The sequence below is a fragment of the Danio rerio genome, chromosome 15 (genome assembly GCF_049306965.1).
Source record: "Danio rerio strain Tuebingen ecotype United States chromosome 15, GRCz12tu, whole genome shotgun sequence".
NCBI classification, from domain to species: domain Eukaryota; kingdom Metazoa; phylum Chordata; class Actinopteri; order Cypriniformes; family Danionidae; genus Danio; species Danio rerio.
Genome location: NC_133190.1, coordinates 39,979,936 through 39,998,965, shown reverse-complemented (window position 1 = coordinate 39,998,965; position 19,030 = coordinate 39,979,936). Strand labels below are relative to the sequence as shown.

The window sequence follows — 19,030 nt, the reverse complement described above, 5'->3', positions numbered from 1 at the left end:
AGCCTTTGATTGGCCTACAAAGCATGTCTGAAAAGTTTTTGTAACATATTAGTTAACATAAACTAAGTATTAACAGTACTTCTACAGAATTTATTAATTTCTACATTTACTTTTAAAATCACATTGTGTTTTGTTAACAGTGGTTAATGCATTGAGAAATAACATGAACCAATAAATGACATTAACTTTAACAAAGATTAATAAATGCTGCAACAAATGTCTTGCTCATTTTTATTATGTTAGTCGAAGGAAAAGTATTAACAAATATTAATATTAATAATAAGGCGACACAGTGGGGCAGTAGGTAGTGCTGTCGCCTCAAAGCAAGAAGGTCGCTGGTTCGAGCCTCGGCTGGGTCAGTTGGCGTTGGAGTTGGAGTTTGAATGTTCTCCCCGCGTTCGCGTGGGTTTCCTCTGGGTGCTCCGGTTTTCCCCACAGTCCAAAGACATACGTTACAGGGGAATTGGGTAAGCTAAAATGTCCGTAGTGTATGAGTGTGTATGTACATTTCCCAGAGATGGGTTGCAGCTGGAAGGGCATCCGCTGCGTAAAATGTTCTGGATTAGGTGGCGGTTCATTCCGCTGTGGTGACCCCGGATTAATAGAGAGACTAAGCCGAAAAGAAAATGAATGAATAAATAGAAATAATAACAAATAAAAAATATTGTAAAGTGTTACCAGATTTCTTGTTACATGATATTACATTATATTTACATTTAAATTGACTTAAATTTTGGTTTTCAATTGTCTCATTTATAGATTACTGCATAATTAAAGAATTTCTGCAATATTTATAATTACCTACAACTTATATCTTAACCCACTATCGCACATACCCAAACCACCAAACCTGTGCCAGACTTTACTCGTATCTCACCTCAATATCAGCAAAAATGTTTTGAAAAAAAATATGAATACAAAAAGTACATTGCACTAATTGTTTTTATTAGTAGTATTATTTAAGGGCACCAGCAACCTATGAGTATGAGCTAAACAAAAAAGTCTTTTCACTTGACATCTTAAAGTTATGGGGTTTAAGAAAGCAGGTTTTTTAAACTACTGTTTTAAAAATTAAGTCTACCCATTATCTGGCATGACTGTCCTGCTTGGTGCATCTTCCCTCTCTCCTTGTGGCCTCTCAAGTGCATCAGATGCTTTCGTATGTTCCTCAGACTCTCTTCAATGACTCCAGGACTGGACTATTATTTCAACTTTGGGCATACCATGTTTCCTGCAAATACATTTTAAAATTTTGTATAAACACACAACATGAAAACCTAAATTACACTGTGGGTATTGTTAATAATTCCACACATTTTATCTACACAATGTCAATTATCCACCTTTTAAGCAACAAGAAAGTATGCTTGACTAACTATTTTCATTGCATTTAAAGAAATTAGTAAGTTTACAGCTGTCAGTGTTACATTATGTCTATAAATGTTTACAAAATAATATGTTTCTGCAAATGTGTTAGACTTAAGTTTCATTAGCCATTATCGGTAAAAGAAGAATAACAAATGGTAGTAAACTGAATTACTCGCATTATAAACAAGTTTTGTAAAGTTTCATGCAAAAGAAAATACATTAAAATAATATTAATTTGAAAGTTATACATGTCAGTTTTGTGATGATTATTTTACACTATTTGCACAAAACCACAAGACAAACAAGACATAACAGGAAAACTTACCTTAAAAAGTACGTTCTGGAAGCTGCTTCTCGTTTAACTTATGTACATACAAAGCGATCCATCAAAGCACACTGAGATCACCTAAAACATAAAAACAGAACTTCATTTCTGCAAAGTTTTATTATTCAAGAAGCTTTATTCAGCCATCATTTCTCCTTTCATTATGCCACAAAAGAAAGTTAAACATTTTGAGGAAGCATGGATTTTAGTAAGTTAAAAAGCATTTTTTAAAAATATAAAAATGTGTTCCTTATTTTAAAAACATAATTACTTTATAGATTAAATCCCATAATTAGATTTAAAATATTTTAGATTTTGTTTAGATGATGTTTTAAACTCAAGGTAAATAGTGTATATACGAGAGAGTAACGGATGAAAAAGATTTTAATTTTTGCAGTGATAATAGCAATGGGCATAGCAGCAAAAAAAATAAAAAATAGATATACATGCCAGGTGAGATGTGTTTACCTTAAGCTACTTAAGTTTAGGTTTACCTTAAGCTTCGCTACTGTTCGGAGGTCTTTGCCTACTGCTCCTGCTACCACTCCTGCTTTTATATTTTATACTCTAATTTTAACTTGAGCTTATCAGCACAGTGCTCAAACGAAACAGCTTGAAGATCAACATCGAATCTACAAACTTTCTGGAATACAACTTTACCAGCAAAAGAGGAATTATCGTCTAAATAATCCTCCTGCTACCAGCTACTTTCATTCCTGAGACGAGAAAACATGGCTGTGAAAATGGCTCTGGATTATATTGATTTGGAATCTCCCTGCTGCACCAACTGCCACAAACTTTTACAAAAGATTGTAGTTCTTGAAACAAAGTTACTTGCGATCCGACCAGAACTGTCGAATTACACAGGACTGGTTTATCTTGGAGCCTCACAGCATTCAGCCGGTAAGCCCTATAAATCTACTCCAGCTACTGTTTTGAGAAGAGAAAAACAGATTGAAACTGTTGAAAATCAGCGTGAACTATGGCATAAACAAGGTGCAAGACCAAAGGGTACTCGTGGGGTCAGATCACAAAGGTCATACGCTGCTGCATTAGCGTTCTCTACAGCAAATACAGCTCGGACTCAAATACAGCTTCAGAACAGATATGAAGTTTTGAGTAATATGGGTGAAGAATCCCCAAATGCAGTTAGACAGAGATCGCATGACTCAGCAATTACCTTTGCACTGAACAGAGGCTCAAGGCCGACTAGACAGTGGCATTCTGCTCCGATCGCAACAGAGATAAGAATATTGATTGTTTGAGACTCAATAATCAAAAATTTTGGGAGCAGAGCTACCATGACATACTGCTTTCCTCATGCGACAATTTATGATATAAATAAAGAACTTGAGGAAATTCTGAAAAAGCACAATACTGCAAAACGGATTATCATCCATGTGGGGAAGAATGATATTCGGAAGGAGCAGTCAGAACTGCTTAAGAAAGATTTCTGTGAGATTTTGGAAACAGCTGAAAGATTGAAAATTCAGCCGTTCATCAGTGGACCACTCCCTGCAAGAGGGACAAATATGTTTTCACGGCTCCTTGGTCTAAATGCATGGCTGCAGAAAACATGTAACATGAAAAGACTGAATTTCATCAACAACTTCAATCTCTTCTGGAACCAAAGACAGCTGTTTACAAAGACAGCTGTCCCCACTGCCTCGCATGGTTCAGGATTGGTAGAGCTACGCATCGATGAATTGGCTCTTCAGTGTTTGAACTCTCAGTAATGATTAAATCACACTGAACTGAGCTAAACTGAACTGAACTGAACTTAAACACTAAAACCTGAACCACACTGTTCCAGTTACTATGACCATTTATGTGAAGCTGCTTTGACACAATCTACATTGTAAAAGCGCTATAAAAATAAAGCTGAATTGAATTGAATTGAACATCAGACGGCCTTCATCCAAACAAGCTTGGTGCAAAAGTGCTGAAAGACAATATCCTCTTCTCCCTCCATCATCCATCAGCTGTGTATGCCACTGAACTGAGTGACACACATACACACCTAGCAAATGTCCGAATGACCACAGGACTTCAAATCAGTTCCTGAGTGGACTTGTGGCTGACGCATCCTAAGGACAGAGATAACACCACGCAGCCACAACAACCACTGATAATGGACAAACTGCCGTCTGCACCCTGCACACTGAGCTCAACACAGGCAGACTGTGATGCATCAGAACAGCATCAAGTCTCAGCAGTCTCAGCACTCATGGATGATCCCCAGGAAAACAGCCAGGTAAACATATCTCAGCAGCCAGAAACCCCAGACCCACAGCCTCTGTCACCAGACACGTTCTCATTGTCACCTTGCTCGCCTCTCTTGGATTTTTCAAAAAAGATGGAGGAACTGGTGTGTGCTGGAACTAAACTTTCACACTCCCTTGCTGCTAGCCCCCAGTTAGCAACCAAAATCAGCAAGCCCCACTCCTAGGAGAGGCCTCAGGTCTTTGTGACTGCACCAGGTCCCAAAAAACACCTCATCTTTAGCTGGTGAACTTAAAAACTGCCATTTATGTGTGTCGGGGACCTGCTCAGATAACAGTGTCTTTATCAGATGTTTACAGAACAAGCAGGAACCCAGTGTGTCTGTAGCTTTCTCTACGCAGATATGTGTCTTATTATGTGTCAGAAAACCAAAGACTCTTTCAGACCGTATAGCAAATCCTTCAAATCTGGTGTCTATTAAATGTATATCTGAGACTTTTGTAGTAAAATGGCTAAAACTGTTAAGTTAGCACTTTTAAACATCAGATCACTCAACAATAAGTCTCTTTTAGTCAATGATTTTATCAACACAAATTGCCTTGATTTTATGCTTTTAAATGAAACTTGGCTAGATGACAGTTGCAGCGCAGCAGTTCTGAATGAAGCAGCTCCTTTAAACTTTGACTTTTTGAGTGTTTGCAGAGTTAATAGGAGAGGTGGAGGCATCGCTGCCCTGTTTAAAGATGTATATGAGTGTAAACAAGTGTCATTTGGTGACTATTTGTCCGTTGAATATCTGAGTATAGTACTAAAAGGTGCTCCACGCATCTTACTGATCATTATCTACAGACCTCCAAAATATTCTGCAGGTTTTATTAATGATTTTACAGAGCTGTTATCAATATTAACCTCTGAATTTGACTATTTTACTATTGCTAGGGATTTTAATATTCATATTAATAATCCAGAAATCAATGCTGTAAAAGAACTGATGACTGTTTTTAACACTTTTGATCTGACTCAGCATGTTCAAGGACCCACACACAATCGTGGACACACTCTTGATCTACTTATAACTAAGGGTTTACACATTTCATCGACTGTTGTTAAGGATGTGGCACTATCTGATCATTTCTGTATCTTCTTTGATATATTGATCACTCCAGCTATTAAAGACAGATCTGTCTCTATCAGAAAGAGATGCATAAACGAGAACACTAGTGAGCAGTTTATGAAGGCCATATCGCTAGCACCAAGTATATCTGCAGATTTTGTTGATTCTCTACTTGATTTGTTTAATTATAAAGTTGAGAATGTCATTGTGGCGAGGGGGCGTGGCCGAGAGCCGTGGGAACGGGGTGAGGCCACCGCGTAAGTAGATACACCTGCAGTGCGCACCTGCCTCGGATCCCACAGAAGGAGCTCTGGACCATAAAAGGAGGAACTATGGCAGAGGAAGCCGAGAGAGGACCGGGCCCGGATATATTTTACTTTTGCTTTCAGTTTGACGGCAGTCTCCGTGAGGAGCTGCCGTCCATTTGTTTTGGTTTAGACGGCAGTCTCTGTGAGGAGCTGCCGTCACTGTTATTAATAAATAATTTAAACCTGCGTCGGTTCTCCGCCTCCTTCTTCCCGGCGGCCAAAGGGCCGTGAACTTTATTACAGTGGTGCCGAAGCCCGGGAGAAGGAGGGACGCATTGTCCAGATGCCCTTGCTGCTGAGAGAGGGGGCGAGTGTTCGGGAGTTAACCCGAGTGGGGGAGAAACCCGTTCGTCTGCCCAGAGTTCCAGGGCGGCCTGAGGCTGGGGAGGAAAGGATCTGCCTGCTGCCGTCTCCCAGCATGGGGAGGAGCAGGGGACGGTGCGCTCACCACCGGAAGGGAAAGTGCTGAAGGGAGCCATCCCACAGAACCCAGGGGAGTCGCCGCGATCAGCCATGATGCCAGAGCCTGCATCCGTCCACCGAAGTGGGAGTGGAGCAGGAGACCAGAAATGCCACCAGCCAACCAGGAGAACCGCCGCCGGACGCCAGAAGACGGACGGGTACATAGATTCCTCCACAGGGCTCCCAGCACGTCGTCGCATCTCTCAGCTGGTGGAGGACCGAGTGGCAGCGTGTCTGGAGAACCGAACCCCAATTTTTTTTCCTTTTTCTTCTCTCCCCTTTCTCGGTCTACTCTGTCTTTCCTCCTTTTTTTTCCCATCTCCTTTTCTCTTGGCCCATCTCATATAGGTGATAGGAGATGGGAGATGGGGGTATGTGGTGAGGGGGCGTGGCCAAGAGTCGTGGGAACGGGGTGAGGCCACCGCGTAAGTAGATACACCTGCGGTGCGCACCTGCCTCGGATCCCACGGAAGGAGCTCTGGACCATAAAAGGAGGAACTATGGCAGAGGAAGCTGAGAGAGGACCGGGCCCGGACATATTTTACTTTTGCTTTCAGTTTGACGGCCGTTTGTTTTGGTTTAGATGGCAGTCTCCGTGAGGAGCTGCCATCACTGTTATTAATAAATAATTTAAACCTGCGTCGGTTCTCCGCCTCCCTCTTCCCGGCGGCCAAAGGGCCGTGAACTTTATTACAGTCATAAATGACATTGCTCCTGTTAAACTCAGGACGAGAACTGGCAAAGAGAGAGCCCCTTGGAGAAACTCAAGAGCAGTCCAAATGATGAAAAGACAATGCAGAAAAGCTGAGCGAAAGTGGAGAAAGACGAAACTAGTAGTCCATTATAATATCCATAAAGACAGTCTTCATGCTTTTAATGTGGAACTAAAAACTGCTAGGCATACTTTCTTTTCAAACCTTATAAACAACAATGTAAATAATGCTCGCACACTCTTTGCAACAGTAGAGAGACTCACAAACCCCCCCCAGTCGGATTCCCAGTGATCTTCTCTCTGAAAGCAAATGTAATGAGTTTGCTCATTTCTTTACTGACAAGATCAATAATACCAGAAAGGCAATCAGCTCATCCAATCAGCCAAGTTGTGTCAATGTCAAACAAGCTCAACTACAACTTAAGAAATCAGACATTTTCTGATTTCATGGCAATTAACGGTAAAATCTTAGAAGAGATTGTGCAAGCTATGAAAACATCAGCCTGCAGTGTTGACACGCTCCCCACATCATTCTTTAAATCTGTGTTTACCTGTTTAGAAATGGATCTTCTGGTATATAAATACCTGGTGGTAAATGCTTCACTTCTCTCAGGGATTGTTCCAAACTCACTTAAAACTGCAGTTGTTAAACCCTTCTTGAAGAAGAGCAACCTGGATCACACCCTATTGAGCAATTACAGGCCAATCTCAAAACTCCCTTTCATTAGCAAAATCATTAAAAAAGTTGTTTTCAACCAGGTTAACAAGTTCTTAAGCTTCAGGGGGTGTTTAGACAATTTTCAATCGGGGTTCAGAGCACATCACAGTACAGAGAGTGCTCTTATAAAGATAATCAATGATATACGCCTAAATACAGATTCAGGTAAAATAACAGTGCTGGTATTGCTCGATCTCAGTGCTGCATTTGACACTGTCGATCACAGCATACTTCTGGATAGGCTGGAAAACTGGGTTGGGCTGTCTGGGACAGTCCTCAAATGGTTCAGATCTTACCTTGAAGGAAGAGGTTACCATGTCAGTATAGGTGACCATAGGTCGAGGTGGACACCCATGACATGCAGAGTCCCACTTGGCTCAATCCTGGCACCTCTCCTGTTCAACCTTTACATGTCCCCCTTGAGCCAAATAATGAGAAAGAACCAAATTTTCTACCACAGCTATGCTGATGACACTCAGATCTACCTAGCCTTACTGCCTAATGACTACAGCCCCATTGACACCCTCTGCCAATGCATTGATAAAATTAACAATTGGATGTGCCAAAACTTTTTTCAGTTAAACAAAGAGAAAACTGAAGTCATTGCGTTTGGGAACAGAGATGAGGTTCTCAAGGTAAATGCGTACCTTGGCACTAAAGGTCAAACAACAAAAAAAAAGTCAAGAATCTTGGTGTGACTGGAGTCAGATCTGAGTTTCAACAGTCATGTCAAAGCAGTCAGTAAATCAGCATACTATCATCTCAAAAACATAGCAATAATCAGATGCTTTGTTTCCAGGGAAGACTTAGAAAAACTTGTTCATGCTTTTATCAGCAGCAGGGTGGATTACTGTAACGGCCTCCTCACTGGCCTTCCCAAAAAGATAGTCAGACAGTTACAGCTCATCCAGAACGCTGCGGCCAGGATTCTGACTAGAACCAGGAAATCAGAGCACATCACACCTGTCCTCAGGTCTCTACACTGGCTCCCAGTTACATTCAGAATAGATTTTAAAGTATTATTACTGGTCTATAAATCACTAAATGGCCAAGGACCTCAATACATTACAGATATGCTCACTGAATACTAACCAAACAGATCACTAGAATCTTTAGGATCATACAAACTAGAAATTCCAAGAGTTCAGTCAAAGCAGGGTGAATCTGCCTTCAGCCACTACGCCCCCCGCTGCTGGAATCAGCTTCCAGAAATGATCAGATGTGATCCAACATTAGACACATTCAAATCGAGACTGAAAACACATCTGTTTAGCTGTGCCTTTACTGAATGAGCACTGTGCTACGTCCAACAGACTGCACTGTTATGTTTTTCGTTTTCTTTTTCATTCTTTTATAACTCATTTTAATTTGTTTTTATTCTGTTTTTAATCATTTTTATTGTCTGCATTTTATGTTCCTAAGCTTGTCTTTTTTATTCCTGTTTATGTAAAGCACTTTGAATTGCCACTGTGTATGAAATGTGCTTGTAATATAAATAAACTTGCCTTGCCTTGCCTTGCCTAAGCGAAAGGCTGTGGCCTTGCCATCATTAATTGTGGGTCTGAATTAAATTGTGGAACAAAGAAAAAATGGATTCAAAAAGAGTTGCTTAAACGCAAAACATGTTAGAGCAAATAGTTTACAAAATTTTTTATAAAGAAGTTTTTTTCATATATAGTTACTTTATCTTATACTATACTTAACCACCAAAAGCAACGCATGCAGATTAAGTTTCTTGTGAAAATTGCTGCAGTCTATTTATAAAACAGTCTACGAATTGATTAAAAATGGTTTAATAACTAGACAAATAAATAAACATTTCCTTGAATGAAATCAATTGTTTTTACCTCATGTCACTTTGTAATTTGTTCATAGTTCAAGCATATCACACTCAAAAGGGTAATTTATTCTGTTTTTATCGTTTCTGTAGAAAGCAGTAGTGATATACGAACAATTTAACATAGCTTTATGGTTCATTATTTTAAGTAGTGTATGATGAGGTGACGATTGGCTCTCTCTGTAGCCTTTTGCAAATTGTTCTCTTTTGTCGCAGAGAAATGTTTACGTGTGCTTATCGGGACCGTTGCATGGTCACAGCTGTTGCAGTTTAGCGAGAAATTTGCAGCTTCTTAACCAACTAGTTCCAGACAAGGTACATTACCAGTTCAGCGCTGGGATGGTGTTAAGGGCTCAAACTCCATGCAAAGCTCTGACCCACCTCTTTACTTGACATGTGCCGGCAAAATAAACCCCGCTCAAACACAGTTCATTCGAGAGATGTTGTGGACTAAAATCATGTAACATCAACAGTAAAAAGCTTCATTTGTTTGACTTGGACAATAATAAAATAATAACATACATGCGGGTCACAAAATAAAATAAAACTTGCCTGAAGCCACTTGTGCGTTGGCTGCCTGTTTAGGCTAACCTTTTATTATATTGATTTTTATCAATTTGGTGAAATCAACTTTTATATTGATTATAAATGCTTTGATTAATCATATAAGATATTTAAGATTCAGAAAAGTACCTTTTGCCATTAGATATTAAAATGATATGATGATGAGAAATAATATGAATACAAATACAAACCTTTAGTTCACTTGAAATGCCGAAGACAGTCTGCTCGAAAAAAGCACCTTCCTCCTCCTGCTGTTGATCCAAAAATGCCTACGAAAGATGACCCAGCAATTGTGTTGTTTTGACTCAGCATCACTAAAGTACGGCGGGGGATGTGCAGCTTTGAGGTGTACAAAAGGTGGTAGTAAGAAATTTGAACATTCAGAAAGGTCTGACTAGGAGCTGCTATGAGCGTAAATCTTATTTTAATCATCTGAAAATGCAAGGAAGTTGCATTTTCAAGTGACAAAAAGAGGTTACACTATTTACATTGCATTTAAACAAATTATCATTTTTATAGCTGTCAGTATTACATTATGTCTATAAATAAATTCCGGGTCACCACCGGTGTGTGGTAATTCCCTTTCCGTAAGGAATCTGTAATTGTAAATTTGTTTCGGGATTTGTAAAAGTGTTTTGCGTCTTGTTAATTTTTTTTCTAAAATGTAAATTTGTTTCGTCCTTGGTAAAATTGTTTTTCCTATGTAATTGTGTCTGATGATAAGTAAAAATGTTTTTCAAAATGTAAATTTGTCTCGAGCTTTGTAAAAGTGTTTCACACTTTGTAATGTTGTTTTGTACTTCCCAGCCACCGTAACATCTGTCAAGACACGGAGAGCAAGACTTGTGTACTTAGTATGCTTCAGTTTTAATGAATCTGCGACAAACTTATTCTAAACCTACAGTCTTTGTCTAAACACTTTGTCATTTGCAAATAAAATCTAGGTTTATCCCTCTGATCCGAGAGATGCCATCATCTCTTTACAGTCTGCTCTGTCCTGTTTATTTATGGTTGCCGTAACCCATGACTGGTTTGGACAATGATTAGGGAGAATAAAAGTGTCACAATAAGCTTGTCACACACAAAGAGTACAGTCATGCATTTGCTCTGGGTACATAGTATAGCCTAAATATGTTTATAAATATTGCAGCTTTTACACACTAGCCTCCCTGTCCCAGTTTTTTTTTATTACAGATCTGCCCGATTCACAGAAAGGACCATTTCAAGGTGAAAACTGTGAATTTGTTTGCAAGTTTAATTGAAGTTTTTACTCCTGCAACAACAGTTAAAAAAATAATAATATAAAGATACTGAGTACATCAATCAAAAGAACAAACACCAAATTTTCATATGTGTGTGTGTGTGTGTGTGTGTGTGTGTGTGTGTGTGTGTGTGTGGTTGAAGTTTTGAATTTTTCTTTCTTTTTTAAATATTTCCCAAATGATGTTTAACAGAGCAAGCAAATTAACCATTTTACGGTCTAAATTATTAGCCTCTTTAAGCATTTTTTTCGACTGTCTACAGAAAAAAACATTGTTATACAATAACTTGCCTAATTACCCTAAATTGCCTACCTAATTAAGCATTTAAATGTTACTTTAAGCTGTATAAAAGTGTCTTGAAAAATGTCTAGTAAAGTATTATTTTCTGTCATCAGATAAAATAAATCCGTTATTAGAAATGAGTTATTAAAACTATCATGTTTAGAAATTTGTTGAAAAAATCTCTCCGTTAAAGAGAAATTGGGGGAAAATATACAGGGGGCTAATAATTCAGGCGGGCTAATAATTCTGACGGCAAAATATAACTTTAACAAATATGACTGACCAGACACATAATTATTGTGCTTTTTATTCAACAAATGAGCCAACTTTTGCCCAAGGAAGACTCAATGGTCAGTTGTAATCCGATTCTAAGGAATTTATAGCCCTAAGGAATGTACCCACAGCACAGCACAACTGAATTGAACAGGACTTCTTTAAGCTAATTGTTTAAGGCCCCGTTTACATTAGTGCGTTTTAGTTTTAAAACGGCGTTTTAGAATGAAAACGATCCGCGTCCACACTCGCGTTTTACCCAGCGTTTCTGAACTGCTCTCCGTCCACACCAAAACGCTGAAAACGCACATCACGTGACCACACACACACACTTTGGCAATCGCTGGAGCCCATCTACCCAGATGAGAGCTGTGCTAGTCGGACTTCTCATCAAGCATCTCCCGCTGGATCTAATCTCACTATATTTATTAAACGTGATATTTCATTCATCTTATTGTCTTTATCTAACGACATATTCCCTGACTTTGGTCATTGGAATCTATTACTTGTTCTCAGGTAACGTGTTTTGGCTGAGCGCAAAGATAAGTTAATGATTAATGTAAGCACGTAGCCTACATTCTGTATATTGACTGATCGCTTGCCTTTATTTCCTATAATGTATAAACTTATTGTATGTTATACTTTTATAATGGCCATTATCGATTATTAAAACTGATATTCAGCAAAAGAGAGGGTATGTTTCGTATTTTCACTGAAATTGAAAGGAGGCAGTTGTTATCGGCTCCGTTTTGTTATAAATATGCACAGTGAAGATGACGCTCATGCAGCACGACGCCTCAACATTTCTGCTGTCTGTTTAGTTGTTAATATTAAAATAAAAATAGGCAGTTCCTTATATCAAGTTTACATTTTATTGTTGAGAAAGTGAAACAACGTAGCCAAGGTGATGTGAATGAAGTTATAAAGTAACGTTACACTTTTCCCTGTGAAGATTGACGCGTGTCCTCGGTATGTTTTCCATATCAAACTGAGAAGAAGAGATGCAGCCTTGATCAAACTTGCGAAGTCTGAACTTACACGGAGAAGATTCAGGACGGAACTGTGTGTGGGCTACTTAATATTGAGGAAAAGCCCCAATCAGAGAGGCGAATGTCTGCAGCCCCGCCTCCGTTTTCAGATGTCTCCGTCTTTCCCCATCCACACTGAGACGGAGCTGCAGCGTTTTAGAATGAAAACGGCCTCTCCAGCGTTTTCGAAACGCTCCGTTTTCGGCGCTCGAGAACTCCGGCGTAGTGTGGACGGATGGCGTAACCGTAGCAAAACTTATGCGTTTTCAAACTAAAACGCATTAGTGTAAACGGGGCCTAAGACTGATGTTTAAATGTAAACTTTACTCTCTCTTTATGTGTAATCATGTGTTTTGCAACGTTTCCCTTGTTCCTGTATTAATATTATTGGTTTTAATACTTCTGTATACAATGTTTAACTCTATCGAAGCTAAAAGAACTCATAAACGGTTCATGTTTAGATGCGTTCTAAAGCTAACTTGCTGTACTAATTGATCGTTGACATTTTATCTTAATACGAATGCAACATATTAACATTTTAAGAGACTTGAACATTTCTGCCTCAGTTTCCATCAAATTTGCCTATGCAAATTCATCTGCCTCGGACAAAGAGTCATAAACCATGAGGCAGAGAAGTTAGTTTCTAACTGATTAACTTTCAATGGAGGGTGAATCCGAACCCACCCCATAAAGCTTGTTCAAAGCAATTCCCTCTCTCTCTCTTAACTGGCAGCGCTCTAGAAAAAAAACTTTCTCTTGAACCATACTCTCTCTTTTAACCGCAACTCTCTGGAACCATGCCCTCTGAAACCAACCTTCTTTAACTAGGGCGCTCTACAACGGCCTAAAAACGAGACCTAAGCAGAGAAACCTCCAAGAAAACAGGCGGAGACCCAAACGGAAAGGGTTAATCGCACAGCTCGGACATTTCACATCTCAGATACCATCTTTCCTTTATTTTCCATTGAGAGTCTAGTTAAGTTAGTGCGTCGCAAATCAGTGGTCAGCACAACTGGCCCCTTTGGCCGCTTCAACTTCAAACACAGACTCAGCCCACTCCAATCCTGGCAAGAACAAGGAACAACCAGCAGAACCACGTGCTCAACCAAGGGAGCTTCCTTATGTGACCGTGTATAGGATAAGTGGTAGTGATTGATGTTGATAACAACCAATCAGGGGCCAGTGCTGCCTATTTTAGAGCCGGTTGGCTGTGTTAGGTGATGTGTCACCTCCAGCCCCGCCTTTCTTGTTCCGCGTTTGTTGACATCTGTTTCAGGTATGTTAGCGGTTGTGTGTGTGTGTCTCTCTCTCTCTCTCTCTCTCTCTCTCTCTCTCTCTCTCTTTCGATTAACGTTTGGATTAATCATCGTGGTTTCATTTTTAGCCTGGTTTTTCGTTGGTTTTCCTGTCGGTTGCCATGGAGTTAATGACTGCCACCCATTCAGCTCGCTTGTAGCATAAATGGAGATGACTAATTCGTAATACATGAGTGTACTACTCCCGGCTTGGTAAGTTTCTTATGTAGAGATTAAAGGGGAATGCTAGCGTGTGATTTTGCAAACAGTAACCGTTTTGCATGTGCATATCTCTTGTAGGATTCTCCCTCTCTGTCCTGGGCGATTATAAATAAAGATCTAGCATCTGTAACATTACCCCGGTTGTGTTTGAAAGATTCTGCTATCCTGAGATCTCTAGTGGAAAGAACTACTCCTGTTGTTTACTACTGCTGCCTGCTTCTACTATCTGCTGCTGCTACATTTACTGCTGCAGTTACTACTAGCTGCTACTGCTACCCGCTACTACTATCTGCTGATGCTACATTCACTGCTGCAGTTACTACTAGCTGCTACTGCTACCCGCTACTACTATCTGCTGCTGCTACATTTACTGTTGCAGTTACTACTAGCTGCTACTGCTATCCGCTACTACTATCTGCTTGCTGCTACTTTACTGTTGCAGTTACTGCTAACTGCTACGACTAACTGTTACCTGCTCTATTTACTGCTGTTGTTACTACGACCTGCTACTACTATCTCCTATTGCTACTGTTATATAATTTGTGATTTTTGTTCTGTTTGGTTGTGTGATTCGGTGTGCAAAAGAGTGAGTTGTGTTCTGTGTGAATCTTGCTTTTCTATAGCGAAACTACAGAAGCTGTATTTGGTTTTTCTTTTCTTGTGTTTGGTTTGTTGTTTGTTTTACTCTTGTATAATTTATCTCGTATATTGATTTTGATTTTCCTTGCAGGAACTGAGGTCCCAGGGGTGCAGGATCTTGAGGTGGTGGTGGTGTCACTGCACTTGACATTTTTGCTGTGGACGGTTTGGGAAGTGTGGAGTGTGTGGATCTAGTGTGGTGTGTGGTGTGTGGTGTGTGTGTGTGTGTGTGTGTGTGTGTGTGTGTGTGTGTGTGTGTGTGTGTGTGTGGAAGTGTGCTTTTTGAACACAACGGAGCACTGGTGATTCCCCCCCATGTGTGACCTCAGCCCTGTAAGTTAGTTTATTCAATTTATTTCCCCGGTTAATTTCATTTTCATATTTACTTTGTAATAACGTTGTTGTCTTCTATAAATTTGTTTTCTTTTTTTTTATTTTATTTTACTGCAGTTGTGTGGAGGGAGGTGCTGGCAAAATGTTCAGAGAATGTTATGTGACTATTTTAATCTGCCACAAATTCTGAAAATAAATTTTGTACTTTTATACTATACCCACGTCTCTTGCCTATCCATATGAGAACTGAACCTGTGTGGCCTAAGAGTAAGGTTTAAGCCAATTTCTATTTCCTGGGAGAAAACCTCTCAGGTGGCGTAGTCGGATTTGCTTTGTGGATAGATTGTCAATCCCTACTCTTCCCCCCCCCCCCCCCCTCATATTCCCTCCTGCCACACTTACATCACATGGACACACGCAAATACACTTCCATCTCAACTGATGTAGACTAAATGCAACTCTAAAAGACCCTAGAAGGGTCATATTGAATTTGATAATGTTTGGTTCGCTTGGTTTGCTCTTACAAACTCAGAGGTTTTTCCATCATTACATTCTCTCAACCACTTACTTTACCTACTTTACTCTTCTCTACACTTGTATGAATGTGTGCTTGTGTTAGGTGTTAGTTTTTGTTAGATTAGTCAATAAAGTTTATTTTGTATAAAGACAGGTGACTGTGTATATTTATGAATCTAGTGTCTTAAACTTTGATCTTGTTACCCTGCTCAAACTTAATGGGTTTTTGTTTTGATACCATCGCTGGACGATTCGTTTGTTCGGATCTAAAGAGTCGATTCATTTGAAGCCCTGTTCAAATGAATCTTCCTCCCGTTAAGCTAATCCGTTATATATATAATGGTGTAGAAGATACGCGAGCACTGTAATCTAAATCATAACTCGCAAAATTATAACGGTGGAAAAAGCGTGGGAAGAATAACCTTGAGCTAATTTATTACAGTAATAATGGTGTAGCTATGCAAGCACTTTAATCTAAATTATAATTTGTTACAGATTATTAATGTAGATAGGCATGCAAATTTAATCTACAACATTATAATTTGCTACATTTTTATTGGTGGAGAATCCATGTAGCAAAATATTACTTAACATTGCAGTCAAATCTATTTGCATCCATGAAACTTGAGGAAGATGTAAATGTCAGAAGGTCTCATGTGCTGGAAGTCCCATTTTCAAAATCATCAAAATACTTTTTTTAAATAAGCACTATCCTTATAAATAATCAACTTTGAAATCTCAACAGTACGTTATGTTGCTCAACAGCAGCCATATTTGTCAAACTATAGTGAGTTTAAGGGCTCTATTTTGACGGTCCATGCGCAGAGCGCAAAACACAGGGCGCAAACGCTTTCAGGGCGTGTCAGAACGCATTTTTGCTAATTTACGGACGGAAAATCCGCTTTGCGCATGGACTAAAAGGGTTGAGTTTATTTTCTTAATGAGTTATAGGTGTGTTTTGAGAATAAACCAATTAGAACCAAAAGCACATTCGCTATATACAGGGCGCAAAGTAAGACTAAGTGGGAAAAAATGAGCATTTCACAAGCTAACAGTTGACAGTTTTTTAACAGAAAACTGTTAAACGGAGCATCTATCGCTCAAGAATGAGAGATAATGGAACTACTTTCACATTCGCTCTTGGATAGGGAAACAATTACGCACAGACATCAATTAGCCTATAAATAATTAATTGCGTTTGTTAAGTGCAAAGATTTGTTTCAAAACTATTTCTAAATTCAGTTCTAATTTCTAGCAAACAAATAAATGAACAATAATGACCAAGTGTGGTCAAAATACTGAGTTATTTCCAAATACACCTGCCATGCCCCATATGGTCTAAAACCTGACAGGTGGGCAAATCTAAGCTTGTTTTTAATAAAACAAATATAAAAATGGATATATTAAATAATAGTGCTAATAATAATAACATTATACAAAAGCAAATTGTTATGAATGAACTGAAAAAGCCTACTGAGATGAAGAAGAAATAAAAGCAGTGGTTTTTCATATTTATGTAGGCTAGAAAATAATATGTTTTGTAATATTTTAATCCTTTATATTTATATCCTATATGTATTCTTATTATATCCTATATATATCCTTAATATTTAAATTTTTTCATATGTAAAGATATTTGCCTATTGCTCTCTTGTGCGCATTAAGCAGTGCGTAAGCGAGGCGCAACTCTGCGTCAGAGTTTAGACCGGGTTTGTTTTGGTCTAATGAAAAATCTATTATAGTTTCTCAAAATAGCGACATGCCAGCAGTGCACCTCAGAACACCTCCCTTTTTAGACCAGAACGCCTATGAGCGCAAAAATGAGCGCTAATGCATTTGCTATTTAAACAGCGTAGCACAACGCCTCAAAACGACTCTTGCGTCAAGCTGAAACTACCAAAAAACTACTGTGCCGCGTCTTGCGCCACACTGCGCCGGGTGTATGATAGGGCCCTAAACCTCTACTTGACACTTACTGTGCAGGGATTGATGCACAAGGGAGAAGAGACTTGAACAGTGCTAATACTAGAATATTGCACAGCTTTCAAATTCGAGAACCAGGTAGATTTGTGAACGTGAAAGTGGCTTTAACTGCTATGTGACAATTATTTTAAAAAAAAATAAATCTTTTGATACAGTGTATGCACAGCTGTTCCTAATTTTAAACATATGTATATAATACGAGTAATTAAGTTATTAATACCTTTTACTTAACAGTTACTTATTTAAGTACATATATAATATTTAAAGACACTTAATATAAAGTGGGAGCACTATGCCACTTAATATTTTTGTGTATGTTTGTATTGCATAGAGGAATCTCACCATTATGGCGGAATTTGCAATTTCCTGTTTTCTTATCGTCAGTCAGAAGATGATCAAGTTCAAGGTATATTGTATGATTACAAGCTATATGAAGATCACATTTTATTCCTTCTAAAAATGTAAATAAAATAAGATATATTATAAATAAATACAATGTCATAAAAAAATCTGCTAAATGTCTCAAAATAAATGGAATCACATTCAAATGTTATATCTTTCTTACTTTCTTTTCTCTCACAGTTGATATAACCAAGCAGTTTGTCTATAAAACCCTCTATCAGCTGATTACGACCACATTCCTCCAGTGATTTGCAGATTTTTTGATTATTTCGATCCGTGCACGTTATTTGTAAAGCTGAAAAACAAAATTATAGGCCATTACTATATATATATATATATATATATATATATATATATATATATATATATATATATATATATATATATATGCCAAACATTTGGGCCAAGAATTCATAAAAACATAAAACAATAATTAAAAAAAAAAAATTTTACAAACCAATTGCAAAGATTTTATTAAATGTATTATCTACAGTATCACATCTAATATATGTTATAATTTCATTTCAGAATAATATGCATTCTTTTGTCAGTTTTCAGGGCTTGTTTTATTTGTTTTATGGAAGGCTCTACTAAACATGTAAATGAAAAGCAGTGAACAACTACTATTCAAGAGTTCACACTTGATGATTGATTATAAAGCTTGTTTGGCATGCTGCCCCGGGAGAGAACCCTGAGCTCATAAGATCCTCGAACCTAGGGCTCCCTCCTGTTTGCCAATTGAAAGGGGAGTTTGAGCTCAGGTAGATCTCGAGAACTCTCCTGCTCTAGTAGCTAATGAACAGATAGTGATTGCTCTTGAGAGATAACTACTTACTAGGAGCATGTCTATGGTGCCGATTTGGATTAGTCAATTAACTTAAGTTGCATGTTTTTGGACGGTGGGAGGAAACCGGGGAACCCCACGTGACCACGGGGAGAAAATGTTAACTTCGCACAGAAATGTTGGTTGGCTTGGTAAAGACTAAAACCAGTGACGTTCTTGCTGTAAGGCAACAGAGCTAACCACTGGGCCACCGTGCCACCCATTTAGGAAAGGAGGAGGAGTAGGGGTGAAGGGGGGTGCTTCAAAACAAAGATAGCTGTCATATGGAACTTAGTGAAGTTTATTCATAAACTAATTTCGGGAGGATCACGTGCTTATGA

At 38.7% G+C, this 19,030-nt stretch overlaps 1 protein-coding gene across 1 annotated transcript in view; it reads right to left on the bottom strand.

Annotated features, from left to right (window-relative positions):
• Window positions 1-19,030, bottom strand: part of LOC100333235 (uncharacterized) — a 58,592-nt gene that overhangs the window by 26,731 nt on the left and 12,831 nt on the right. The window contains exons 4-5 of the mRNA XM_073923959.1: window positions 18,030-18,161; window positions 17,807-17,917 (exon numbers count right to left, since the gene is read on the bottom strand). Coding sequence (XP_073780060.1) covers window positions 17,807-17,917; window positions 18,030-18,161 — 243 coding nt within the window. The remainder of the gene's footprint in view (window positions 1-17,806; window positions 17,918-18,029; window positions 18,162-19,030) is intronic.